The 25,770-nt window shown below is 44.4% G+C and overlaps 11 protein-coding genes across 11 annotated transcripts; 6 read left to right on the top strand and 5 right to left on the bottom strand.

Annotated features, from left to right (window-relative positions):
• The first annotated feature begins 201 nt into the window (after positions 1 to 201).
• V1512DRAFT_218455 (L-Aspartase-like protein) lies at positions 202 to 2,050 on the top strand. Its single transcript, XM_066913629.1, has 2 exons — positions 202 to 526; positions 593 to 2,050. Exons 1-2 carry the CDS (start codon positions 344 to 346, stop codon positions 1,976 to 1,978), a joined length of 1,569 nt encoding a protein of 522 aa, XP_066774162.1. The 5' UTR covers positions 202 to 343; the 3' UTR covers positions 1,979 to 2,050.
• An 11-nt stretch (positions 2,051 to 2,061) lies between these two features.
• On the bottom strand, positions 2,062 to 3,304 carry V1512DRAFT_269055 (histidine phosphatase superfamily; the record flags this gene model as incomplete). Its single annotated transcript, XM_066917554.1, has 2 exons — positions 2,062 to 2,461; positions 2,511 to 3,304. 2 exons carry the CDS (start codon positions 3,302 to 3,304, stop codon positions 2,062 to 2,064), a joined length of 1,194 nt encoding a protein of 397 aa, XP_066774161.1.
• A 1,928-nt stretch (positions 3,305 to 5,232) lies between these two features.
• On the top strand, positions 5,233 to 7,525 carry V1512DRAFT_218453 (Pescadillo N-terminus-domain-containing protein). Its single transcript, XM_066913628.1, has 2 exons — positions 5,233 to 5,388; positions 5,440 to 7,525. Exons 1-2 carry the CDS (start codon positions 5,291 to 5,293, stop codon positions 7,208 to 7,210), a joined length of 1,869 nt encoding a protein of 622 aa, XP_066774160.1. The 5' UTR covers positions 5,233 to 5,290; the 3' UTR covers positions 7,211 to 7,525.
• On the bottom strand, positions 7,258 to 9,560 carry V1512DRAFT_8150 (SacI homology domain-containing protein). The gene is made up of 6 exons (XM_066918516.1): positions 9,314 to 9,560; positions 8,828 to 9,262; positions 8,495 to 8,775; positions 7,973 to 8,450; positions 7,668 to 7,924; positions 7,258 to 7,619 (listed from the first exon to the last, which is right to left on the bottom strand). Exons 1-6 carry the CDS (start codon positions 9,438 to 9,440, stop codon positions 7,305 to 7,307), a joined length of 1,893 nt encoding a protein of 630 aa, XP_066774159.1. The 5' UTR covers positions 9,441 to 9,560; the 3' UTR covers positions 7,258 to 7,304.
• Positions 9,561 to 9,650: 90 nt separating this feature from the next.
• On the bottom strand, positions 9,651 to 11,324 carry V1512DRAFT_244870 (amidase signature domain-containing protein; the record flags this gene model as incomplete). The annotated part of the gene is made up of 2 exons (XM_066914343.1): positions 9,651 to 11,036; positions 11,082 to 11,324. 2 exons carry the CDS (start codon positions 11,322 to 11,324, stop codon positions 9,651 to 9,653), a joined length of 1,629 nt encoding a protein of 542 aa, XP_066774158.1.
• Positions 11,325 to 11,538: 214 nt separating this feature from the next.
• On the top strand, positions 11,539 to 13,422 carry V1512DRAFT_256231 (Isochorismatase-like protein). Its single transcript, XM_066914977.1, has 2 exons — positions 11,539 to 12,158; positions 12,206 to 13,422. Exons 1-2 carry the CDS (start codon positions 11,647 to 11,649, stop codon positions 13,320 to 13,322), a joined length of 1,629 nt encoding a protein of 542 aa, XP_066774157.1. The 5' UTR covers positions 11,539 to 11,646; the 3' UTR covers positions 13,323 to 13,422.
• Positions 13,423 to 16,868, top strand: V1512DRAFT_256229 (fungal-specific transcription factor domain-containing protein). The gene is made up of 2 exons (XM_066914976.1): positions 13,423 to 14,090; positions 14,141 to 16,868. The coding sequence occupies exons 1-2, from the start codon at positions 13,750 to 13,752 to the stop codon at positions 16,668 to 16,670; spliced, it is 2,871 nt and encodes a 956-aa protein (XP_066774156.1). The 5' UTR covers positions 13,423 to 13,749; the 3' UTR covers positions 16,671 to 16,868.
• Positions 16,869 to 16,945: 77 nt separating this feature from the next.
• On the top strand, positions 16,946 to 19,893 carry V1512DRAFT_218441 (uncharacterized protein). The gene is made up of 4 exons (XM_066913627.1): positions 16,946 to 17,120; positions 17,175 to 17,419; positions 17,469 to 17,971; positions 18,021 to 19,893. The coding sequence occupies exons 1-4, from the start codon at positions 16,983 to 16,985 to the stop codon at positions 19,757 to 19,759; spliced, it is 2,625 nt and encodes an 874-aa protein (XP_066774155.1). The 5' UTR covers positions 16,946 to 16,982; the 3' UTR covers positions 19,760 to 19,893.
• A 111-nt stretch (positions 19,894 to 20,004) lies between these two features.
• Positions 20,005 to 20,967, bottom strand: V1512DRAFT_256225 (40S ribosomal protein eS6). Its single transcript, XM_066914975.1, has 3 exons — positions 20,902 to 20,967; positions 20,589 to 20,776; positions 20,005 to 20,535 (listed from the first exon to the last, which is right to left on the bottom strand). Exons 1-3 carry the CDS (start codon positions 20,905 to 20,907, stop codon positions 20,055 to 20,057), a joined length of 675 nt encoding a protein of 224 aa, XP_066774154.1. The 5' UTR covers positions 20,908 to 20,967; the 3' UTR covers positions 20,005 to 20,054.
• Positions 20,968 to 21,166: 199 nt separating this feature from the next.
• On the top strand, positions 21,167 to 22,224 carry V1512DRAFT_231906 (uncharacterized protein). Its single transcript, XM_066914000.1, has 2 exons — positions 21,167 to 21,959; positions 22,007 to 22,224. Exons 1-2 carry the CDS (start codon positions 21,205 to 21,207, stop codon positions 22,131 to 22,133), a joined length of 882 nt encoding a protein of 293 aa, XP_066774153.1. The 5' UTR covers positions 21,167 to 21,204; the 3' UTR covers positions 22,134 to 22,224.
• On the bottom strand, positions 22,153 to 25,716 carry V1512DRAFT_256222 (P-loop containing nucleoside triphosphate hydrolase protein). Its single transcript, XM_066914974.1, has 3 exons — positions 25,316 to 25,716; positions 25,114 to 25,267; positions 22,153 to 25,067 (listed from the first exon to the last, which is right to left on the bottom strand). The coding sequence occupies exons 1-3, from the start codon at positions 25,634 to 25,636 to the stop codon at positions 22,204 to 22,206; spliced, it is 3,339 nt and encodes a 1,112-aa protein (XP_066774152.1). The 5' UTR covers positions 25,637 to 25,716; the 3' UTR covers positions 22,153 to 22,203.
• Positions 25,717 to 25,770: the final 54 nt, after the last annotated feature.

The raw sequence follows: 25,770 nt of genomic DNA, 5'->3' as shown, positions 1-25,770 counted from the left end.
TAGATTCTGGGAGTAAGTTATTGTGGAAGCGGAACAGAGTCGGACAGCCACTGAGCTTGCTGAATCAAATGTACTAATCTAAAAGTTATATAAAGTTTTGAGCTAACTGCATATGCTTATTTACAGCTCTATAAAATTTCCCAAGACGCTCAATTATTAAAACGTTAATATCTCTTGTATATACCATAACACGGGTGCACCGGGGCCGTTTCCGACGGAAGCTCACCCTGCCGGCCTGCATACATATTTCAACCCAGTTCGTTCTCGACTTCTTCGGTCTTTCTCAGTCCCTTAACCCCAGTTGCCATTACTGTTCACTTGTTGTCTATTTTGTAGAATTGAAATGCTTTCCTCTGCTGCTTCTCGTCGTGTCGCTGTAACACTTGTCTCTGCTGGCGTGCGCAGACCAATTAAACTCAATTCTACTATCGCAGCCGCTTCGGTGCTTTTGTCCGCAAATATCCCCGCATCATCAACAATTTTCCCTGTCATCGCAAGAACTTTTTCCTCAACAGCTTCAACTATGGTACGCTCAAGTTTTTGTGGATCAACTTAAAAAATGTTTGAATATTCATTGACTGACTTCGAATAGCGCACAGAAACTGATGCTTTCGGACCCATCGAGGTTGAGGACGATAAGTACTGGGGTGCTCAAACTCAGCGTTCTAAGATCAATTTCGACATTGGTGGACCTACCGAGAAAATGCCTCTCCCGGTTGTTCATGCTTTTGGAATTCTCAAGAAGGCTGCTGCTATTGTCAACCTCCAGTATGGCTTAGACGCTACCGTCTCCGAAGCTATTCAGACTGCTGCTCAGGAGGTCATCGACGGTAAGCTCAACGATCATTTCCCTTTGGTCGTTTTCCAGACCGGATCAGGTACGCAGTCCAATATGAATGCCAACGAGGTTATTTCAAATCGTGCCATTGAGCTCCTCGGCGGTACTATGGGATCAAAGAAGCCTGTTCATCCTAACGATGATGTCAACCGATCCCAATCCTCAAACGATACTTTCCCTACCGTTATGCATATTGCTGCCGTCACCGAAATCACGCATACCCTCATTCCTGCTCTCGAGGAGCTCCACGCCGGAATCCAGAAGAAGGTTGAAGAATTTTCCGACATTATCAAGATTGGCCGTACCCATCTTCAGGATGCTACTCCTCTTACTCTTGGCCAGGAATTTTCAGGCTATGCTACTCAGCTTGAATACGGCATTGAGCGCGTCAAGGCTACTTTGCCCCGCTTGAGCATGCTTGCTCAAGGTGGCACCGCGGTCGGAACCGGTTTGAACACCAAGAAGGGCTTTGATGTCGCGGTTGCTGCTGAGGTCTCGAAGCTCACTGGTCTTGAATTTGTTACTGCACCTAACAAGTTCGAAGCACTTGCCGCCCATGATGCTATCGTTGAAGCCTCCGGTGCACTCAACACACTTGCTGCCAGTTTGTTCAAAATTGCTCAGGATATCAGATACCTTGGGTCTGGACCTCGATGTGGATATGGTGAGCTCTCGCTTCCCGAAAACGAACCTGGCTCTTCAATCATGCCCGGTAAGGTCAACCCCACCCAGAACGAAGCTCTTACCATGGTGTGCGCACAGGTTTTTGGCAACCACACCGCAATCACCTTTGCTGGTGCCTCTGGACAGTTTGAACTTAACGTCTTCAAGCCGGTCTTGATCCGCAACTTGCTTTCTAGCGTTAGACTTTTGGCTGACGGATGCCGAAGCTTCAACGTCCACTGCGTTGAAGGCATCGTCGCCAACACTGGCAGAATCTCACAGCTCATGAATGAGTCGCTGATGTTGGTCACCGCGCTGAATCCCAAGATTGGCTACGATATGGCATCTAAGGTTGCCAAGAACGCTCACAAGAAGGGATTGACCTTGAAGGCGTCTGCTCTTGAGTTAAACGCGTTGACATCCGAGGAATTCGACGAATACGTGCGACCGGAGAAGATGATTGGACCTAGCGATTAGACTAGTTTTTCTTTTGTTTGGATGGAAAGTTTTGTACATGTAGCATAACCTAATGAGAAAGTTTGAACGATGCATAGATTTAATTAAGATAAATGAACTACTCCTGGTCCATGGTCCCAGTTGTGAGTTAAGAACGACGGCCTTCGGCCGACCTTGTCATCTAGCCCACACACATCTTCAAAATTGCCAATCTGCTTTCCCTTTTCATCTACTATTGCAACAAACTTAGACAGAGGGCAGATTCCTGCCGGTGTAGTCTCGCTTTCACAACCAGGCATGACAACTACGCCATCATTGACCAGTATTCGCACGCCAATTTGACTGCCATGTCTGACACGTTCCAACACGATTCTCCCACCCATAGGAACAACAGATGACAGTTTCCAACTTCTTGACTCTGGCATGTGGGTGTGCGGCAAATGATCGGTTTCAGGGAACAATCCGAGAGTGCCGATCAACGGCACGATATCTCCATCATGAGCGCTATTCCAAATTAGATTATAAATCGGAAAATAGTGTAGAATTGACATACAATGAGAAAAATAGTTTACCAGCGCGTTCCGGACCCAGCTCGAGGACTTCTCGAGTCGCGTTCAAGTATAAGAATCCCATTACTGCTGAATATGGCGTCCCGGGTCCGGTGCGATAATAATGTAACAAATCTCGAGCGTAAGCAAACTGCTCCCACTCTCTGTCTGTGAAGATACCGCACCAAGGACTGTCCTGCCCAGTTGCGAGCATCTCAAACGCGCACAGCTCTTGCATTGTCCAGAGATCAGAAACTGTAAATTGATGGTCGTAAACCGACTGAAGTCGCGTGGCCGTTTCACTCAAATAAACCGACTTAAACTTGTCTGCAATGTCGTAAGATGCGGTCCGGCCAGCCAGCGCGTCTTGACGGTACCGTAAACAAGCTTTGACCGGGGTTAGAGTATCGCCACCTCGCTCGGGTGCATGGTCAGGAATCACAACATGGCGAACATCAGCCAGCCCAGATCTCCCAAAAAATCCAATTGCAAAGTTCTGCGCAGTTGCAAAAACACGTGAACAAGAGCAAGAAAATATAGAAACAATTACATCGGGATCGACCAAATGATCATACCTTGTACGTAGAACCATTCCAGCTAGTTGCGCCTGTTTGATTCCAGAATACTTCCCCATCGTCGTCAGCTCTTCTAGGTGCGTACTGCTCCCATCATCAGATACATCAAAAAACTGTGACCAACCCTCAAGGAACGGCAAGACATGCTGGAGTCGAGCCGTGAGATCTTTCATTCGAATCCCAACCGATCGTGTCGGATACCGCTCGGCGTGTCTTCCAAGCATATTTACTTGTTCTACCACCCAACCAGGCGGTAGCTCAGAATCAATTGCTGATTTGTGCGCGCGCCATGGACTGTATCCACCTAAATGATCAAATATGTGCCATTCAGGTACGACTACCGAAGATTCACCAAACCGACGAAAAATAAAACCAAAAATAATTGAGGATGCAAGCAAAAACACAAAAGTTGGTTTGTTCATGTCATCATGACCTGCAGGGCATTACTCACACGTTCGAATGAATACACAATTCGACAACTTTGTTTCGTGGTACTATACCCTGTTATATTCTTATTATGCAAGACAGTGCTAGATTTTAATTCTGCGACACGATTTTACTTGGTTGCCAGGTTACATCCAACTAATTCAGATTAGTATCACTTTGATAATATCTCGAACAACCCTCAAACAAGTTAAAGCATAGTCGTACATATATCACTCAATCACGGTGTCTGTAATTCTTGCTGTTGGTCGCTTTAAATTTAAGGTTTGCGTACAATTCGCACGTACGAGCAAGAATGAAAACTTTATTCTGTTCATGACTTGAACAGCTTAAATTTGCAGATTCGTTTGTGGAAAGACATTAAACACGTTACTCCATATGTAACAATTTTCATGATATTGACAAGATTGACCTAAGTTAAATTTACACAAATGAACTAGCTTTCACGCGAGCAGGCAGTTTTTTTTTCTAACAACTCCGGTGAGAAACGGCAAGTGAAGTGTAGCAAACGTACAGACCGTATTTTATCTTTTTCGCCTAAATATGTTAGGCACCAATTTAATTTCTGTTGTGTAAGATTTTAGAATGTTGTCTTTCACAGATAGGTGGGCCGGTGACAAAGTATAAAATTCTAATTAGCAGCAAAATAAAAAGGTTGATCTAATCTTATAAATGTGTGGTGGTTTTGCTTTGGCTTTTGCTGGTGGTGCGGTCTGGATTGCGTTTAACCCCGTATAAGATTTTCAAACCAGTTTGGAGCCAAGGCTGTCAAAATGTTATTTGGTGATCCAGCTTGTCACCTTCTCCACGCTTCTCCCTATCCACATTATATACGCCCAGCAACAATGACATTTAAACAAGCAGCCACTATACCAGGTAAACGAGTTCATGCAGACCAGAAAGATTGGCTGAGTATAAGGAATGCCATAAGTGTTAGAAGAAATCTGGGCGTGCAATATTGTAGATTACTCTCTTCACTACGATGAAGTCCATCTGTTACTGATTGGGAGATTCAAATACATTGGGATCTTCGCAGCATGAACCTGCAAAGAAGTGGTGGGCTCTCACAGATGGAATGCAGCAGACACTCATTGAAGGAAGGTAGTACTGACCCAAAGAAAAAGTGGCTTCAGCTAGAGGAAGTCTTTAGATTCGAAGGTTGATTTTAATCGCTCGCAATTAAAATATTTATAACCATTAAAAGTGCTGATATTGTGCAACCGAAATTCTTAAAGTTTCATGCTGATTGGATTAAACGGATAAGACACTATTTTTTCTCACACTCACGATAAGTAGCTCAACACATAAAAAGATGTAACACCGATGAACGCTCTTTTCCTCTAGTTGTGGCTGTTTTCGTGGTGCTAATGTACAGTACTCACTAGTTTTTATTTCGCCAACAAAGTATGACCGAGCAATAGGTTAAAACCAGGTTCGGCTGCAACGTTATACCAAGCTTATCCAGCCTGTATATGCATCAGAAATAAATTGGATTGACATTCTTGGCTTTTAAAGAGTTGTTCATTAACTTATAAGCACAACTGAAGTATGTACATGCAGTCATATGCATTCACGGATGATGAACACCAAGACGCTGGCAGCAACATTTCCCTGCATGATGAGCCGCACTGTTACTCCTGCATAAAAATCTTAAATTTAGACATACTTTCTAACCTCCCAATAAATTTTTTTTGAAGCAATTTTTTTAGTCACAGAGTAATCTTTAATTTACAAGCCATTGGCATTCAAGGCTGTATAACGCTACAATGAGAATTAAAAAGAAGCATCAGGCCGGAGCGGCGAAGAATTTTATTACTCGTACGCAGGCGGTCAAGAAGTTGCAGCTATCACTTGCAGACTTTCGGTATGCAAACTTGGAACTCTCTGTGACAACAAATTTGACTAACTAGGCCAGACGAATATGCATTTTCAAGGGAATTTACCCTCGTGCTCCTCGCAGTGCAAAGAAGGCAAACAAAGGATCTACCGCACCAGTGACGTTTTATTATACTAAGGATATTCAATATCTATTGCATGAACCGGTGATTCAAAAGTTTCGTGATCACAAAGCATTCGCAAAGAAGCTGAGCAAGGCTCTTGGACGCGGTGATGTTTCTGACGCAAAGCGGTTGGACGACAATAGACCTCGCTACCGGTTAGATCATATTGTGAAGGAACGATACCCGACTTTCCTAGATGCCGTGCGCGATCTTGACGATGCCATTAGTATGCTGTTTTTGTTTGCTGCCATGCCCGCATCAGACAAAGTCTCTGCTCGTGTCACCGAGGAAGCGGAAAAACTTTGCATTCAATGGATGGCTTACGTTTCTCGCGAGCGGCTGTTGCGAAAAGTTTTTGTTAGCATCAAAGGTGTATACTACGAGGCGTCTGTCCGTGGTCAAGACGTTGTCTGGCTCGTCCCATTTAAATTTCCTCAGAATGTCCCCACCGATGTTGATTTCAGAATTATGTTGACATTTTTGGAGTTTTACAACACTTTGCTTCAGTTTGTTCTTTTTAAACTCTATACCGATTCCGGCCTTGTATACCCTCCCAAGCTTGATGATGCCAAGATGCGCGGTGTCGGTGGTATCGATGCATTGATTATGGAAGGCAAACGCGAAAGCGAATTGGTTTTGGAAGCTGCGTTTGCTGAAAAAGCAATCACAGAATCTGAAATGAAATCCCGCGCTCGGACAATCACCGTTGCTCTTAAGAATTTGAAGGAGACAGAGGTAGAGCCTCTAGAGGAGGAAGTTGTCGAGGTTGAGGAGCAGGCTACCGAAGCACTCGACACGTTTACTGCTTTGCCCAATACAGAGACTGCTATCGGAGACATCATCCCTCAGCCTGACAGTATCTCCGATGAAGATGCCATTAAGCAATTGCTTGCCCCGTTCACCTTCTTTGTTGGTCGTGAAGTTCCGCTTGATATCTTGGAGTTTGCCATTCTTGCACTTGGCGGCAAGCTTGTCAGTGAGTCCGCTCTTGACGCTTACTTGCACGACGACGAAACTGTGCTGGACGTCGACGTTGAGGCTAGAAGGCGAGAAGTCGACGCTTTGTTGACAACCGTGACCCATCAAATCTGTGACAGACCAACTGTATCTGCCAAGGTTCCTGGCCGTATTTATGTTCAGCCCCAGTGGATTTTTGACTCGTTAAACAAGGGCAGGTTGGCACCCGTCGACGACTATGCGATCGGGGCTACTCTGCCTCCTCATTTGAGTCCTTGGGGAGACGGCGCCGGCTATGATCCCAATGATGTCAATGCAGTTGCCAAAGATGGCGATTCTGAAGAAGAAGAGGATGAAGATGAAGATGAAGAGGTTGACGAAATTGAAGTTGATGAAGAAGAAGAGGAGGAGGAGGAAGACGAGGCATTGCAACACCAGCGCGAACTGGAGAGTGAAGCGAACGGAATCGTGTATTCTGCTTCAGGCAGCGCGAAGAAGCGTAAGCGGGAGCCAAAGAAGTCTGCCGAAGTGAAACAGGCTGAGGAAGAGAGGGAGCTGCGCAAGATCATGATGACCAACAAGCAAAAGAAGCTTTACAACCAAATGCAGTATGGAATCAATAAGAAGGAACAGCGCAAGGAGGCATTAAAGACCAAGCGACGGAAAATTGAGCAGGGCAATCGAAAGCAAAATTTGAATGCGCCTATTGATGTAAAGAAACGGAAATGAGAGGGTTAACGTGGAAAAAGTTTTTGCCGCACGAGTTTTTACATTTGGTTTTATAAATAAATAGTGTTATTGTCACACGTAACCGTTCTTTTTTCTACTCCGTTCTCTTCTTTCCTTCCTCAAGACCACGAATCTTCTGTTCAATTTTTGTCTTCTCAGACATGACCCAACCTCTAACCCGTCCAGTACTCGGATGAATGACTTCCTGCTCTGCAACATAATCGAGTGGAACCAAGCGGGGCCAATTCACATAGGCAAGTCCATGAGCTGAAATAAAGTACACAGCATATGTAAGAATCATTAACCAAATAACAATAAACAGTCTGATTGACAAATGGGTATCGTTTGCACGAGGAAGGAAAATGGCGGCTCCAATCATAAGAGCAGCACCGTAGGCAACAAATGGCATCTAGCTGGTAAGTAAATTTCTCAGACAAAAAATACAAATTCAACTCACTGATTGTACCAACAATGGTCGATGATCTCTAAATGGGGGCTCAACAACCTCATAAGGATGATGATTACCCAAAAACAAATCATAAGCGTCTTGCCGCGGACCATCAAAAAAGTTATTTCGCGCATATCGTTCTATAGAGTTCATCAAATCTTTCAAAGCACCTTGCTTTGTTCTCTTTCCCGTACGCGTGAAATCTGTCTTCAGTGCACCAGTGCCCGAATATGCTTTACTAATGGCATCAGCATTGTCCGCCCACACTACGTTTGTTAGCTACAACATAGAAAAACAAAGCAGTGAAGTTCTACCGTTCCTAAAAAGACTTTCGAACTCAGCGTCGTTCTCCCATCGCTCACCAAATGGAAGAACTTCAGCTTCAACAAGAATCTTCTGCAAAGTCCAGCTTGCTAGCATACTCTGAACAACGTTGGTACGGTCCAAACAGTCCATACAATTTGTTCGAACAACGCCATGCTGCAGCTTCTTTGGGACGGCTGCCGCTCCCTTCTCCGGATTGTCAGAAGAGTGAAAGTAGCCCATGCTATCTGCACCCTTCTCAATAAGCGCGTCAACCAAAAGTTGAACTCTTTGCCACTTCATTCCACGACATTCATGATGAAAATCAAAGTAAATATAAATGACTTCTGGATCGCTCAACATATTAATTGCTGACTCGTATGCAGACTTCACGGGCAGCTCGTGGCCTTTTTGATTTACCAAATTAACACAGTAGTTCGCGCCATATATTTCTTTCTGTTGTGAAAAATGCAGTTTAGCAGTCTCAAACTGACGTTCCGTTAGATATGCAACTTGAAGTTACTGAAACTTACAGCAGTGTCGAATATACGAAGTTTTGGCTTGTATCGCAGATTATTAATTTCCGCCCAATAAACTGGTACACTGCCTCTTGTCTGGACGAAACTGCATGTATCATCGTTCATAGAATTGTCAAATATGACAAGCTGTTCAGTTTCGTTGAAATTCGAGACATTGCCCTGTTGATCGATGCCTCGACTAAAATAGCGCGTTCCGGCTCGAAATCTGCTGCGACGAGAAACAAGCCCAAACGTGAATGTACTGTTTTTAATCGTCACTTTGGACAGATTCACATCTGCAAAAACAAGTTAATACTGCTATGAACACCAACTGGCAAAGATACTGACATCCAAAAATGACAGGAAGAATGAAACTGTCGATGTCTGAGCTCACGTTCGTTGAATACCTAATCAGTTCTGATTGCGCGTATTTGTTCCAAAAAAACCTTTCGTCTGCATTTTTCCAAAGTGGTCCTTCTCTTGCCGATTGGCGCTGCATAGAGTTTGTTAGATCCCAAGTGTACGAGAAATACATTGGTCCATTTCTTATGTGCCGCTTTAATAGTGCAAGATACGAGGCCTCATCTTTATCACGAACAATTCCATCTCTAAGCAAAATAAACTCGAAATCTGTGACTTTATAGACGACATGGCCCTTGATCAATCCAACCTTTTGACTGCGTGTGATGACAATGATGTACTTGCCGATACGAAGACGTATTATGCCGAGAATTCCAGGGATGGACTGCCCAAACGTTGCGTATTTGTCACTATCGCTTTCATCTAACAGTCTACTTAGTGTATGTCTTTTATAAAAATGTGTTCTGAACATACTTTTGGAAATTGTTATGTCGCCATTTGGTTTCGAGATGTGGAGGACCGTAGAAGGAGAGGTAACGTTGTTGATGAATTGAATCTCACTAGAAGAGGTGTACGAAGACACATACAATGGAGCCGACATTTTTTGATTGTTAAAGTAACGCAATGCCGGTTAATTGCGTATGCCTACTTTTGATTGCGTCCACAATTCTTTAAACGAAACGCAACTAAGCCGCTGTTCTGAACCATTTGGAAAACGAGGGTCTAGTACTTTACCTTTACAGATTACTGACATAATCATGTTTGCTTTTGGATGCTTATTTACTTTTTTGATACCAGTTACAGCTCAATTTTATGCCAATTCACTCAAAATTTTGACTGCTTGTAAAAGACCGGGCTCGTCTTGTTTGCGACCGACAAGTTGCAGACCAACAGGAAATCCCTGATAAGACTTGGATTTGTCTTCAGGGAAGAGTTCGTATCGACGCTTATCGGCTTCAGTAATGGGCTCAGGAAATTCAAACTTGTACTCCTTGGCAGTGAGATCAATGGTTTCAACCGGCATAATTGCTGCCGGGTAGTCAAGGGTGTTCCAAGTCAGGATCACCGTGTTGCTGGTCAGGGGCTCTTTTGGTCGAGGCAGCTGTGGTTGAGCGGGAAGCAAAATAACATCAACTGGAGCGTGATCCTTGGTCAGTTTTGCCGTTGAAAGCCAGTAATTTAGCCAGTCACGCTGTAAGTTTGCTCGCCTGTGCGACAGAGCCCAGAACGAGTTGAGATCAGTTGGCTCGCATGGGTAAAGTCCACCGCTGAGAACGGCTTCGGTCAAAGGCTCTCCAGTTTCATCACAGACCTTTTGTAGAAACACACCACCATCAGCTTTGAAAAACGTGGTTGCAATGTCCGAGAGTTCGTCTCCATTGCGAAGTGTCATATCAACTAGTTCATGCCCAGCAGCAGCAACTTTGCTAATGAATGAGGCATAGATGGAAGTCACCGGCTCATATGTCTTCACTCCAGAAATAACTCCAATGCGTAGGGGACGATTTAATGGCTCAGGGTCGACCCATGGGAGTCGTGCGCAAGAAGGATCAATCAACCACGGTTCGGACTTTGCGATTGAACGTATGATCAACTCCAAGTCACGAGCTGACGTAGTGACTGGGCCATCAACGCAAAGAACTCCAGTGACATCCTCACCATCGGGCCAGTATCCTTTGATATTGTGATAAGGGTTGCGACCAGATGAAGGCTTGATACCAAACTGCCCATTGCAGTAGGCAGGAACGCGAATAGACCCACCAATATCAGTGGCCATACCAATCAAAGAACCGCGTGCAGCGACAATAGCACCAGCACCACCAGAAGATCCAGCCGCCGTAAGGTATTTGGAGAAAGCGTTACGAGTGGGGCCAATCAAATTGTTTTCGGTATCAAGAACCATCATTGATTGAGGAACATTAGTCTTGACGTACATGACAGCACCCAAATGCTCAAGCACGTCGACAATGGCAGAAGATTCAGGCTCAATTTTGTCGACCCATGCAGGCATTCCAATGGCCGAAGGGATTCCTTTAAGATTGTATGAGTCTTTGATTGAGACCGGTAAACCGTGAAGAGGTCCAACTGGCTTGCCAGTTGCGGCGTAGTGTGCATCGAGGCGTTTAGCATAGTCGTAAGCCCGCTCGAAAAAAATTTCCGAACAGCAGTTGATTGACTGGTGAGCGATTGCAGCGCGCTAAAGAAATCAGTAGGGTGCAAAAAGACATTCTTATGAACGTACCTTGCAAAATGCAACAGTGACTTCCAAAGAAGTGAACTTTCCAGCGTGAATTAGTTCAAGCAGTCCTGTGGCGTCGTAGTTTGACGTAATTTCGATTTCGCGGGGAGTCAACACCCCACACGTTTCCGCAAGTTTCGTAAGGTTATCATCATCTGGAACAGTAATATGCCATTCCTTAGGAATTGCATCAAGCAATTGCTGTTTCTTTCTTGCGGAAATAGAAATATACGCCGGTTCAGACATTACGGCGGTCAATTGAGTTAATCTAGAAAACAACAGATATGCTCTTCGAATTAGACTAGTCTCAGCTTGTATACTTTCGAGATGTTGCCAACTCCGAAGTCGGAATTCTGGTTAAAGAACAGAGGGTTTTGTACTACATTAAAGTATTGGATGACTCGTTGATAAGATAAGCTTCGTACGCCCGTCGGCGAACTGCGATAAACTTTATTTGAGTCAAGTTCCTGACAGGCAAGCCTCCGGTAAGCGTGCAAAGGCATAATTATAATACATACTACAACTGCAACTTAAATATGACTCTTTGTGGACTTTACGACAATACACAATGACAATCCTACGTATTGAATCAGCACGGCCGTCGCCATTTGCGCTGCCGCGCGGTAGAACTGCACTGGTTATTATTGATATGCAGCGTGATTTCGTACTGCCTACTGGGTATGGAGCCGTTCAATGCCCAAGTGCAGAGATCTTTGCTCAAGTAGCGGGTCTAGTCAAGCCAACACTGGATGCTTTACGGGCTGCTCGTAAGCTGGGAATGACAGTTGTGCACACTAGAGAAGGACATGAGCCCGATTTGGGCGATTGCCCTCCAACAAAAACAGATAGACAGGTCAATGCTAACACGCGACACGTGTTAACTATTGGTGACGAAGGGCCGATGGGTCGCCTGCTGGTGCGAGGGGCCTATGGACATGACATTGTTGACGAATTAAAGCCGCGACTTGACGAAGTAGTCTTAGACAAGCCTGGTAAGGGTGCATTTTACAACACCGATCTTCATGAACTACTCGTTGCCCGAGGCATAACGCATTTGATTTTCTGTGGAGTTACTGCCGAGTAAGTGCCATTAACTGATTGCAAGAGAGCGACTGACTTATTCTAAGATGCTGTGTCGCGTCGTCTTTCCGCGAAGCTAATGATCATGGTTTTGAAAGCTGTGTGCTAGTTGACTGCACTGGTGGATTTAACGGCGACATCGTTGCAGCCACTAAGGCAATGTTTTGTGCTTACGATGGTTTGCTGGGATACTCAAGTGACAGTAGATCTTTGGTTGAGGTTGCTGAAAGCGAGAGCTCTAAGGCTCTCAGCATTTCGAGTCCGATGATGGACTTGCATGAAAAGTACATAGCGGGACGCAAAGTCTCAGAAGTTCTAGCCACATTTGCAAGAGTCGAGAAGCGTGTCAAAGAGCTGGATGCGGACATTGTAGTGGATATTGATGGTGTTCGGGATCTCTCTCTACTTTATGGCGTACCATTTTCTACGACCCCAGAAATTGCGAATGACTCTGCTATTGTTCAAGAATTGATTGCATTGGGTGCAGTGTTGACTACATCCACCTCTGAAAGTGAGGCCTTGTTTACTGTCACAACTGAGCCAAGTATATTTATGAACACGCACTCTGTTTTCATTACAAGCGGACCGTTTTCCACCGACGGTATTTCACTGCCATCGCCGTCTACATCATCAATTGCCTTTGCTTCACACTCGATTACTGATGCGCGTACCGTTTATGCGACATTATTGCGTACTAAGATTACCAAACAGCACTTCCGTGAGAGACCTGTCATTAGCGTTGATTATCGTGGATTTGAAGGTGGAGGCATTCGTTATTCGTCATTCAAAGATGTAGCTTTCCCGGTTCCTTCCCGGCGAGTGGCAGACGTCGCTGTTGAGTACCTCCGCAAAGCAAAGGATCTCACAGCTGCTTCAGAATCAGTCTTCAGCATTGAAATTCGTGGCACACGACCAAGTGTTACGGATACTCTTCAAAATATGCACGATTTGAGTGAGATCAAGACTAAGTTTGCACATGTCTTTGGATCAGATTTGTGTGAGCATGACAGTGCAGATATTGCAATTCTCCCATTTGACAAAACGTATCTTGACACAGTGTCTGCCTTAAATGCGTGTGCAATTGTTTACAAAGGTGAGATGCTTGTTGCTCCATCAGGGTTTGACGCTCGCCTGCTAGACGCAGCAATTTCTATTGGTTCATAACGACGAGTATATATATGAAAATCCCAATTTGATTCTTTAGACATTTTTTGATGTAAAGAAAGCATAATAAAAGTTCAATCTCGGTGACTGGCCTCTAACATTTTGCTCATAGTGAGTCATCAAAGTGGAAACTCACGAAGAGACATAATGAACCGAAATTCACCCAGTTTTAGCAGACTAAATGACAGTACAGCTTCCAACTACGGGCTAAATTATTCTAAATAAATATTTTTCAAACATTACTTAGTACTTTATAGAAACACAGTTAATTACAAAGAGAATCATTGGTGTGAGTTGGAATTTAAGCCTGTGCTTTTCTGGCGTAGCAGCCACCCGCCAGCCACTCGAATTGTGTTTTTCACAAACGCTTTGAAATTGTAAAAGTCAAGGTTTATAGACTGTACATGCTCACTCCACACACTGCAAAATGTACGCTGTCCACACGACTCATTCAAAAACGGGCTTAAAACGTCCAGACAGACCGTGTGACTCTTGCCGTCGCAGGAAGTCAAGATGCGTGTTTGCCGAAAACGACGCTGTATGTTTTCTGTGCAGATTCCACAACTACGAATGCGTTTTTTCGGACAATCCCGTACCAAGAAAGCGTCAAAGGCGTCCATCAGATTCTTCATCTACTATTCATGCGATGAACAATGATAAGGAACCCGAGAAAGAAAAAGAAATATCTACTGCGGACCGGTCGTCTCCAATTACCCCGGCAAACACGTCATCAGCTCCTACAGTAGTGAAGGAAGAAAAACGTCGACGGTAAGTTATAAATACTTTTGAATCCAAGTTGTTGACTTATAACGTTCCAGAGCTGCTAGGAAAGCGAGCGGCAACGTTGTGAATACGACGACGACCTCGACTAGTGCAAATTTGAATGGGACTGCAAACTCTTCGGTTACGAACGAATCTATAACACAAGTCCCGCCTGCGGGATCATTGCTTTCGGTAGCATCTACGAATGGAGTGACAGCAGCGCCTATATCTTCAGTGCAGTCAGCGGTTTCTACAGCTGCCTCAGCCAATACTGTGGTAAATTCTGGGGCAACACCGGACTCTCCATTCCCAGACTACGATTTTCTACCAGATTCGTTACTAAGAAATACTCTTGGACTGCAATGTCGAAGGTATATTTCATACATTGGCTCTTCAGCTGAGCATGATTCAGTACTCATGCAGCACTACGGCTTTGATGGCCGAGATCGTGCATCGCTTCCCCCGGTTGGGCCAGACTTTCAGACCAAACGTCAAGTTCGAAGGGTGCAAAATTCAGCTTCACAAGTTTCATTTGTTGTTTTCGAAAGTGAAGATTTGTTCCGGACAGGTCATCCAAACCCGTCAGGAAGAGATGACACAATTGGTGGAAATCTTGCTGAAGTGCGCAAAATTCAAGATATTGTGGGAAAGTTTGGTCGGCAGCTTGTTGGGCTTTACTTCCGCATAGTTCATCCGTCATTACCTATTTTACACAAAGAAGAATTTTTGGAAAAATACTATAGAAATCCTTATGAACTCTCACCATCTCTACTTGCTGGCCTATACGTGTTTGCTATAAATTGGTGGACGTATGATCCTGATTTGGTACCGTTTTCACGGCCGCCTCAAGCTGCACTAGAGGCGTTAGCGCAAATCAATCTATACAGAGAAATTGACAGACCTACTCTATCTACCGTTCAAGCAGGCATTTTGCTACTGCAGCATCAGACGTTTCGAAATCAGGTCACGCGACCTAGTCATTCTTGGGCCATGCTAGGAGAGGTTGTTGCAATAGCACAGGAGGTTGGCCTGCACCTGGATCCGAGCGACTGGTCCATACCTGAATGGGAAAGGGGCTTGCGAAAGCGCCTTGCTTGGGGTCTATATATTCAAGACAAATGGATGGCACTGACATTCGGTCGTCCATCGAATTTGCACAAATTGAATTGGACGGTATCTAATCTGGGTCATGAGAGCTTTCCCCATGACGACGGCACTATATTGGCAACAGGAGCTTGTACAGAAGAGGAACCTTTAGCAGTTGAAAATAACGGATCAGTAAATCGTGAAACTGGGAAGTCAATGTTTATGAATCTTGTTGTTTTAACTCAAATTCTGTCGGATATTCTAGATGCATTCCATTCTGCCGGAGGCATGGCAGAGTTATATGTCACGCCGACAGTAGAATCAGACATCAGCTCAGAGGAAGCAACAGTGAAGAATCTGCTTGCCAAAGCTCGACCACTTCAGATAAGATTAAAGGACTGGCTAGAACAACTACCAGAGTCTCTTCGCATGGATAACACAACGCTTGGCGAATTATCTGCTTCTGGTAATTTGCATTTAGGATATCATGCTGCTCAGATTGCATTATTACGACCAATTCTGTCGGCGCTTGGAAAAATTGATTTAGCAACTGCCTCTTCTTCTCTTACCGAGATTTACACTCACATGTATCGTTCTGCAGTTTCAGAGTTTTTTGCTGCGGTAGAGTTTGCTAATTCGTTGAAACCACAACACATTCAAACTTTTTGGTATGCCGCATCAAAAAACAATTTTGCTATCATCGCAACGGTTGGTGTTGTTTTGATGATTATGGCGACAAAAGATGAGGATCGGACAGCGTGTGCGGATAAGTTGGCTGAATACCAGTGGATGCTGAAGGTTAATGTACGCGGAGCTGAATTTTTGCAGCATGCTATTTTATGGGTAGAAGAGTGCAAGCATCTGCTAAAAGCCGATTTGGCAAAATGGTCAAAGCCAAATCAGCAACAACAGAAACAGCAAGCATCACAGATACAGCAGCAAAAGCAGCAATTTCAGCAACAGCAAGAACAATTACAGCATCATTTGCAACAACAGCATCAACAACAGCAACAGCAGCAAGGTATGGCGATCTTACAATCCGCGTCTCCTATGCAACACCCATTGCAACACCTACAACAGCTTCAACAACAATTGCATATGCAGCGACAGCAACAGCAGCATCAACAGCAGCAACAGCAACTGCTAGCCAGACCAGACATGGCACAGCGGTTTCCAAGTGCTGACTATCCTGTGCACCTTGCATCGCCTGAATTGAACCAACTGCCATCCAACTCGTCGGTTCCGCATCAATATATGCCACAGCAACCCGAGCAAGATTTATTTTTTACGTCTCTCGTCATTGACGGCCGCTCTCACGTAATAAATCAGCACGCAAGTACCGGCGTTGATGAACAAGACAATCTAGAGTTTTTTAACATGCGCATGCTAAGTCATCCATGGATGGAGACCAAGCCGCCAGATGCTGTGACACCTGGCACCCCGGCAAACGGTACTCCTGATAATGTAGTCGAGGGAGTGCAAGAATCCGAATGGATGTGATTCTAAAAGTTTTTTTAATTTGAGTGTTTACTATTTCGTCGCCCTTATTGTTTCTTTTTACATGTTTTAATACTTTTTGGATGGGCTTTGGTGGAGTTTGATACATTTTAGATCTAGTTTTAATTTATGACATCTTGGTCTAAGTAGTAGCTGGAATTTTTACAGTTGGAGTGATTAAGAAATGGTGACCTGCAAGAATCTGTAAACTCTAAAAAAATTAAAGTTTAATAATGTTTAGCATCAAATCGAGACAGCTTATATGAACAAAAAGCCCATAAAATCATACAGCACTGTTAGATACCTACTACTAACATGTCGACCGCTGCGCTCGAAGCAATTGCAGCTCGTAATTTGAGGGCTATTTTGCCATTGGATGATGATACTAGGTTGCAGATCATGCGCTATGCGTCGAGCTTGGGCTCTGCTGATGAAGCAGCGGGTCACTTAAAGGTTCTACTTAATGCACAGTTCCGTCAAGTAAACCACGATTCTAATTGATTTTAGGGTATATTGGGCGAAGAACCCATGTCGCTGGACTTTATACACGACTTTTGCTCAAGGCGTTGGCCCACAAAGAGCGCAAGTAGAGCAAAGACTCGCACTCCAATAGGCGCTGCTAAGAGCTCTACTGGATTAAAAAAAGTTGTCACAAAACCTACTGGTATTCGACAGCCTGTGACTACAAAACTGGCAGACATAGGTGATGTTTATATGAAATCTGAGGAAGATGACTATTATAGCCTCAAAAAGTACATACTTCTACTAGTCCAAATGACAGATTGTTAACAGTTTTTGCAGAGCAGTCAATTTGAAAACAGCTACACCCGAACCTACAGCGCAACCCGTATTGGATCATGCTTCACCTTCTAGATCGGCAACACAAGAAGTCTCCAATATGCGCACTTCTTCATTAGAAGGCAGACAAGATCCTCAATGGAGAGCGCCTACTCCATTCTTAGGACAGCACATTGGTGCGTATGACCCATCTATACGACAAGGTAGATCTACAGTTCTCGCTCATGCCACTACGCAACCAGCAGCTGCTGCACCAATGACTGCAGTCACACCTTCATTAAAGGCCACTAAAGTTGCGGCGTCGCACACGACGTCTGACGGCGTCCTTGTTTCGGATCTGTTAAGCCCAAAGAAAAAGCATTCTAAGGGTGCAATCGCTGACGCAATTGCTGAGCGGACCGGACCAACATCAATTAAGGTCAAGTCACTGCAAGAAGTTGATGAAGCGGTTCGGCTTTTGGAGCAATATAACAACAGCGGTCAACGTAGGATATGTAACTGCCAAGGCAAGCTTATTTGATTTGAATTGAACGTGAACATGATTAACAATGACAGCACAACGCCATCCCCTATTGCAAGTTGCCCCGAACTGTCTCAACTGCGGAAAGATCATTTGTGTCCGCGAAGGACTTGGCCCATGTACATTCTGCCATACACCGTTATTGGAGCAATCAGAATACATGGCTATCTTAGCTGAACTTCGACAAGAACGTGGCCAAATTAAGACTGAGATCAGCAATGAAAGAGCGCGAAAGGTGACTGCAGGCGGACCTTCGCGACAGTCATATTCGAGCAGTGCTGGCGGACACGATAATGTGAGGCTGCCGGTTTTTCCTGGATTGGACAGAGCAAACGATCAATTGTCAAATCTTTTGTCTTATCAAGCCAATTCAACGCAACGCACCAAAATTATCGATAACGCTAGTGATTTCGAACTCCCAGGGCAGTCTACTGACAAATGGGCAACAGCTGCAGAACGTGCAAAACAATTGAGAAAGCAAGAACGAACGTTGAAGATGAATGAAGCAATTGAACGTCAGCGAAACGGCAGAGGTAAGCAGGTCATTAGTATTGATCTTAAGGGCAACCGGACTGTAGTTTCCCAACAGTCGCAGATTGATTACGAATCATCATCGGATGAAGATGACATTGACACAAACGACGCAATTAAGAAGCAAACGGGCTTTAGTGCAAAAACTTGGAATCCAGATAAAGACAGAGCCGGTTTTATCACGCCAATGTATGTCCACTCACATTTGGAAGCGGCAGCCACGAGTAAAATCAAAAGCGATAATTTGACTTCTATACTTCCTGCTGCTGTCCAACAATACGAGAGCACAGTTTCTCCAGATGTAAGAAAGCCAAGTCGCGTCCAAGAGGATGACGAGACCGAGGATCCAAATCGTGACCTTTTTGACTTCAATGACGACGATGATTCTGAGGAGCGCAAACTTAAGCCAAATACCCGACAACCGCGACACCCAAAACAGAACTTTTCAAATGTTTTCAAGGATTTGTCAGCATCAAGTGAGACGACTGAGACCGGTGAGTTTGATACTGGATACGAGGCCGAGCCCGCTAGAGGATACGATGACGACATTGATAATCGTTCGAGAAGATTTGCAGAAACTTCTCGTTCTGCTACAGCTGTACATGTACTTCAACCTCCCTCAGAAGAAAAGTTTGTTGCAGAATTATCGATGACTGCGCGTAAGGATAAAGAGGCTTCTATGAAGTCTACCGATGACCCTGACAGTGCTGTTGCGGGTTCATCTTTGTCTACATCAACGTCCGTTGCCCCTATTCGTGCGCGCTCAAAGGGAATCGACTCTGCGGATGAAAATGATGATAGTGATGATGATCTTGACGAAGTTATAGGTAACTACAACAAAAGACCGCCAAAAAACAGCTCACAATGGGAAAATCCTTATGTACGTCCGTTGTCGCCTTCAATATCGTCAGCCAGTGACAAAATGGGCGGCGAGGAATACCAATCTGCAGAAGAAGAGTCTGAGAGTGAAGAAGAAGGCCCATACGAAGGCTTTGTTGGTGTTGCTGGAGGCGATGATAATGCCCAATTTAATGAGGAGGATTATGATAAAGCATTCGGTAGCGGCAAAAAAATTAAAAAATGGCACAGATCAAAGACGACAGAGCCAGACGAAACTGACGAACAAGAAGATCAGGAGGAAGAAGGAGGAGGAAGAGGCGTGGTACCACAGGATGAGAAGTATATCAACGACTTTCAAGAAGCTCAAGCGTCTTGGGTTTCGGCTCCTACGACTGGTTTCTAATCAGACGTGCACTATATATATATGCTAATAATTTTTGTTGAGAATCACCGTATGAGTGAAAAATTAAAGTAACATTGTAAACTGTAAGTTGCTTCTATGCCTACTTCACTTAACAAATGCTGTTAGCTCTACACGGGCTGCTTTCAACAGATCTTGGTGCAATATTAAGTGAATAAACTACAATAGCTTTCTTAGACTGTATAGCCCAGAAAGCTACACGCCTCCAACTGTAAATTACTTGAAAAGATAGATGAAACTTTTATACATTATTCAACTTAAGCCATATTTTATAAAACTAATGAGAACCGTGCTTTTTGGATGTACGACGAGCATGAATCATCTGAGTGTATTCGGCGGCAGCCTCCTTTTGGGACTCGGCCTTCTTGATTTTAAGAGCAATGCGACGACGCTTGCGCTGGAGGGTCTGGGGAGTAACGAGACGTTGGATCTTAGGAGCCTTGGTGTAAGACTTGCCGTTCTTCTCAACGGTACGACGAACAACGTATTTACGAACATCGTCCTCCTTGGTGAGACCCCAGAATTTCCGAATCTTAGAGGCCCGCTTGGGTCCCAGTCTCTTGGGGTGCTCGACATCAGTCAGACCCGCGATGTCAGACTCACCCTGTTTGACAATAGCAAGAGAGAGAACAGCCAAGTCGTTGGCAACAATGCATCCGCGCACCGACTTACGCTTGCGCTCACCGGTACGACGGGGACGGTAACAAGAATGACCCTTGGACAACAGCAGACGAACACGGGAAGGATGCATAACACCCCTAGATTTATCAGACACTATTCTCACACTTCACTATCATGATAGAACACATACTGCTTCATGGGGAAACCCTGCTTATCGTTACCACCAGTGATCTTGAAGATGTAGCCCTTGAACTCATCGCCGACGCTGTCTCCTTCAACCTCCTGTCCCATACGCTTCTCGACAAAGACGTGAGTACGACGTTCGTCGTCAATTTCGATCAACTTCTGAGTTCCGTTCGCGGGATATGAAATGTTGAGCTATAAACATAAATCGTTAATCAACTGTTCGAAATCTCCAAAGCACTTCCAAGCACACAGATATAATAGCGTATATCCATTATAAATCGAGCCTGACATAGCGCGTTAATCAATGACAAACATACCTTCATATTGAATGTGTGGATGAAGCAGTAATCAGTTGAATATGTGCGGACTCGCTGACCAGTTGCCAATCGTGAGTTCCAAAAATCACGAATCGTTAACATTGAACGGTGTTGTGGTCTACGCGCAGTATAAAGCAGTCACGTACCATTTAGTGATGTATAGGGTATTGCCCTGAGACCTTAGAGAAGTCATAATTAACCCGACATGTACTACTTATGCAGGGCATACGGTTAGGGTAACCTTAAAAAAATTTAAGCTTGAACATAAACACGGTGAATTGATAATCTATAGCATATGCTTAAATGGCAGAGCAGCTTCCATTTGCTAATGCTCTGAGCGCATCGCCAGAGCTGTTTGCACGATTGCTGCCAACAGTTTTTTTTGACAAATACATTTCTCTCAACCCACCAGTGCGGCCGTCGCTGCGGGCGCCAGAACAGTTTCGGTCATGTAGCATGAACACTTCAGCGCTGGTCAACACACTTGGATCATCGGTGGTTAGAATGGGCGAATGCATAGCAGTATGCGGTATAACGGGTTATGTTGTTGATTTTACAGAACTTGGACCATCTGCTCTATATACAAATATCGACATAGTTGGTCGGACCGGGCCACCACAGCACGAGCTCATGAGCATGTCGAATTGGATGTTTGAAACTGCTGCAGCGACCAAGCTATTTGATTCGGCACAGTTGCTGATACCAGATACGACGCAGTCGTTAGTTTTGCAAGCTCAAATTCAGCTGTTCTCACAAACATACTCACTAGATGTTGCATGGACAGCTCTTCTATCAGCACTTGCAGTCACTCGATTACCAAAAGCAATAAAAGACGACAAAGAAGATGTTATCACAGCAGACTTCAGCACAGAACCACGTGTGCTATTTTCCAGGACAGAAACCGTCCCGCTAATCTTGAACTACACCCACTTGCCGTGGTACTTCAATTTTGGCGTCATGCAAGATACTGGAATTGTTATTGCAGACCTAGAGGGACGTGTCGAAGAGCTTAGTATACAAGGCCGAATATCGTTAGTTTTGGCGGCAGACAGTGCCGAGTAAGTAATTCTATCCATCGGATCATAATGTATATTAACAAATATAGAATACAGAACCTTTCTATATCGGCAGGCAAAAGTACAGTTTCTAAAGAACAGATCCTTAAATGTGTGGAGCTAGCACGTCAACGCGCTGCTGAGCTGGACTCCATACTACAAACACAATTACAATAATTAGCCAGCACATACTAGATTAATAGTCTTGATGTATATATTTAATCTACAATCATAAACTCAAATTCAGCTAAGCGGCAATACCTCTTAAACGCCGTCCAATGGCAGCATATTTGCGTAGTCGCCCCAATCCCACTTTCGCGGAATCAGTACTGGAGTTTGGCAAATAAATGCCTGAGAAGATGCAATGAACAACCATCTTCTCGTGATATTTTAAATGCGGTAACAATTTAGGAGTGATCAGAAAATACTGACTAGCGTGATCCTGGCAAGCAACGTCCACCATGCGACTGTGCACAACTCTCTCGTTTCTCGGGTCCATTCCCTGGTTGATCTCGTCGACAACGCGAAACGGTGCTTTTGTGACATCTTGTAGTGACATCAAGTAAAAAATGGTCGACACTGACCTCTCCCCACCAGATTGCCGTTGATGCGTTAGCAATTGAAGTTGTTCATGTTTCCGAAATTTTACACGAATTTCAATGCACCACTTGGCATAGTCTTCGTCCTTACCGACGCGGACATTCCCTTCACATCCAATGGAGCTGAAGGCTTCAGAAAAGGCTGTTGAGATGTTTGCTACCAACGAATCCAGCTCCTGCTCCCATTCCCCACGAATAGCGTCGATCTCAGATTTCAACTCTAAGATCTTTACTTCACTGTTGTCAACTTTGTCTTGAAGACGGTCAATCTCGATAGCACGTCTCTCAAACTGCTCCACAACATGGGCATTTCCAGCAAAAATGCTTTCGTAAGCATTATTTAGAGTTGAGAGCTTAGCTTCAAGTTCTTCAAGAGTTGTATCTTGCAACGCTTCAAGTGCTGCCTGTTCCTCTGATGTCAGAGAAACTACAAGCTCCTGAGCCTCACCCTTCTTCTGTTCTAAAATCTCTTTCTTTGCTCGGTTAGCCGCCTTCGTCTGTTTTACGGCATTCTCAAGTTTAACCAAGCTAGAATCGGTGAGCTCGTAACGTTCTTTCAGTTCCTTCTTTTTGCTTCGCTTTTGGAAAGCATCAATACCAGCTACAATACAAGCGCGTTCTGCCTGGGATACTTTGGCAGCTGCTTCAACAACTTTCTTGGTGAATTGCTCTCGTTCGTTCAATGTTTCCAAGTATACCGCTTCCATGTTCGCAATCTGTTCTGCGCTGTCGTCTGGCTGAGTCTCATATTTCTCAATCTCAAGCAAGCACTCATCACGCTTCGTGATAGCTCGCTGTTGGTCCCTTAGCTCGTTGCGCATGCGCTCACGTTCCTTGTCCAACGCGCGACGCTCTTCTCCCAGCCTACTGTCTTCTTGCATCAAAACAGATCTCGCCTTCCGGTGAACATCTCGGTCCGCTTCGAGCATGCTGATTTGCAATTCCAAGTCAGCAATTTGCCGATTGAGATCATTTTTGTATTCAATATTGACGCCTTCGTCACTTAATCGAGATGCTTTAAAAACCTGACGGGTAGTCAAGAACGTTGAGTTGGAGTAATCAGACTTGTTAACATAGTATGATATTCCATCCATGATATAGCGCTTTATGAGCATTCTACCCCTGTCATCTTTACAGTCTTCAATATGTTGTTGCTGTTGAGCTGTCAAGGATTTCGTAGTGTATGCAACTTCGTCCAAATTACAAGAGTGCGCTAACATGTTCAATACAGGATCTGGGCCTGACACAGAATCAATCAACCAGTTTTCCAAACCGTACTGTCGTAACTTTTCCTTTGAGCATGATCGTTGCCAGTCCTGAAAGTTTGGTCGATCAGTGTTTGAGTACTCGCTAACAGACACACTCAGCCCACGCTTGTCAGTCACTTCCTCCAAAAACAGTTTATAATCTTCTCGTGACAAGCAAGTAAAAGTAATCGTAGCATAATAACTGACGATAGCTTCAACCATGTTCAGTTTATCTGAGTCAATCGTGAGAGTCAAGATTGGGGGCTCGTACACTTCTGCCTTAAATCTGTGCTTGTTTTGTCGCAGCCAAATCACAGCATCGTAGGTATCCTTGCTAAGTTTTTGAAGTTGATGCAACTTCCTCGCATCAGCAGATTCGAGATCTGCCAATTCTGATTTGCACTTCTTGATTTCGTCGCGAAGGTGGACAATTTGCTGATCTTGTTGGTTCACAAGCGCAGCTTCCTCTTCCTTCTTCCGTTTATTAGCTCGATCAGTCTCTCCGTTCAGTCGTATCATCTCTAGTATCTCCTCTTTTCTACTAATATCAGGTTGGACAGCAGCTTTCTCCTCATATCGAATTAGATCTGACTTGAGTCTTGCCAATTTTGCTTCGTGCTTCGCGTAGTTCTTTTTTATAATATTGACATTGCTTTTGGCTTCATCGCTGGCGTTTATCAAGTCATCTCGCTTTTTCCATAAATGCTGAAATTTTTTGTTTTGTTTCTGATAGACTTCGATAGCGTTACCATAAACAGCATGTGCTTTATCATATTCCCGCCCCGCAGTTTCCGAGAGCAGTAGCGATGGCTCCGCTTGTACCTTTGCCTCATCAAGTTGACGTCTTAATTCTGCCAGTTCACCGCGAGCCGTCTCATACTGAGCACGTAGATCGCGAAACTCAGCAAGTGGCCTGAACTGATTCAAAAGTTTAATTTCGGCTTTGATTCTATCGCGCTCTCTAAACTGCTCGACCTCGGCACCAGCGGCTTCTTGGCGTTCATTCAAGTTCTGTAGCTCTCTGTCATTAAGGTCCTTACTAAGAGAAAGAGAAGTGTACTGCGCGTGAAGTTCAATGAGTCTGGTATGACGAGCTAGCATTTCAGCTGAACCAGTTGCTCGCTCTGTCTCAATGAGAAGCTGTTGAGGACTCATGTGAGCAAATTCAGCCACTTTATCTTGAGGCAAGAACTGACAAAGATTGTCGATCTGAACGTTAAATCTGTCTATGACAGCCTTTGCATTCTTGAACGTGTCTTGTTTACCTGTTCTGTTAGTATTACCAAATCAACTGACCAGTATTAATCTCACCATTCAAAATCCAACCCGACTTGTTATCCTTGTGAATAGTACGACCAATTACTGGATTTTGCTCTCCTGGAAAGCCTTGCAACTCAATTTCTATAGTGCCTTCAGTTTCTCCGATTTTGACAAATTCACCAATTTCCTTTGCTCTACCAAGAAGCTAGACTCGTTAGGAGGTGGCAAGATACTCAAAGTGCACGGATCGTACTTCCGATTTTCCGCCGAGTCCCAGACAGATGGCGCAAACCAGGGTACTCTTACCAGTACCATTAGGGCCAATGATCATGTTTAGATTTGGCCCAAGAAAGAACTCTGCTTGTGTGTACGTTACAAAATTATGTAAACTGACGCGAACAATCGCACCTGGCGCATGTGTGGTCTGCTGTTCCGTGGAAGAGCTCGCATTCGAGTCAACATTAGAAAGGCGTTGCCTTTTTATCACCGAATGGCTTTCAGACGCAGAGTCATCGTCAGAATCTTCATTTGGCGACGAGGTTGAACCCCGTCGTGGTCGACGGACAGAAGGCATCTTACTTGCATTTATTGTAGATGATTTGAGCGACGCGTAGCAAGATGGACGACGCGTTCGCGATGTTATTGCTTCGCCCTAACCTTTATTTATTATTGTGATATTATTCACAAGCTGTGACATGTTTGTGACTG

This window comes from Lipomyces arxii (genome assembly GCF_038497795.1).
Source record: "Lipomyces arxii strain Phaff 12-163 unplaced genomic scaffold V1512scaffold_1, whole genome shotgun sequence".
NCBI lineage: Eukaryota > Fungi > Ascomycota > Lipomycetes > Lipomycetales > Lipomycetaceae > Lipomyces > Lipomyces arxii.
Note: the sequence above shows the minus strand (reverse complement) of the source record. Positions and strands in the feature narration are given on the sequence as shown.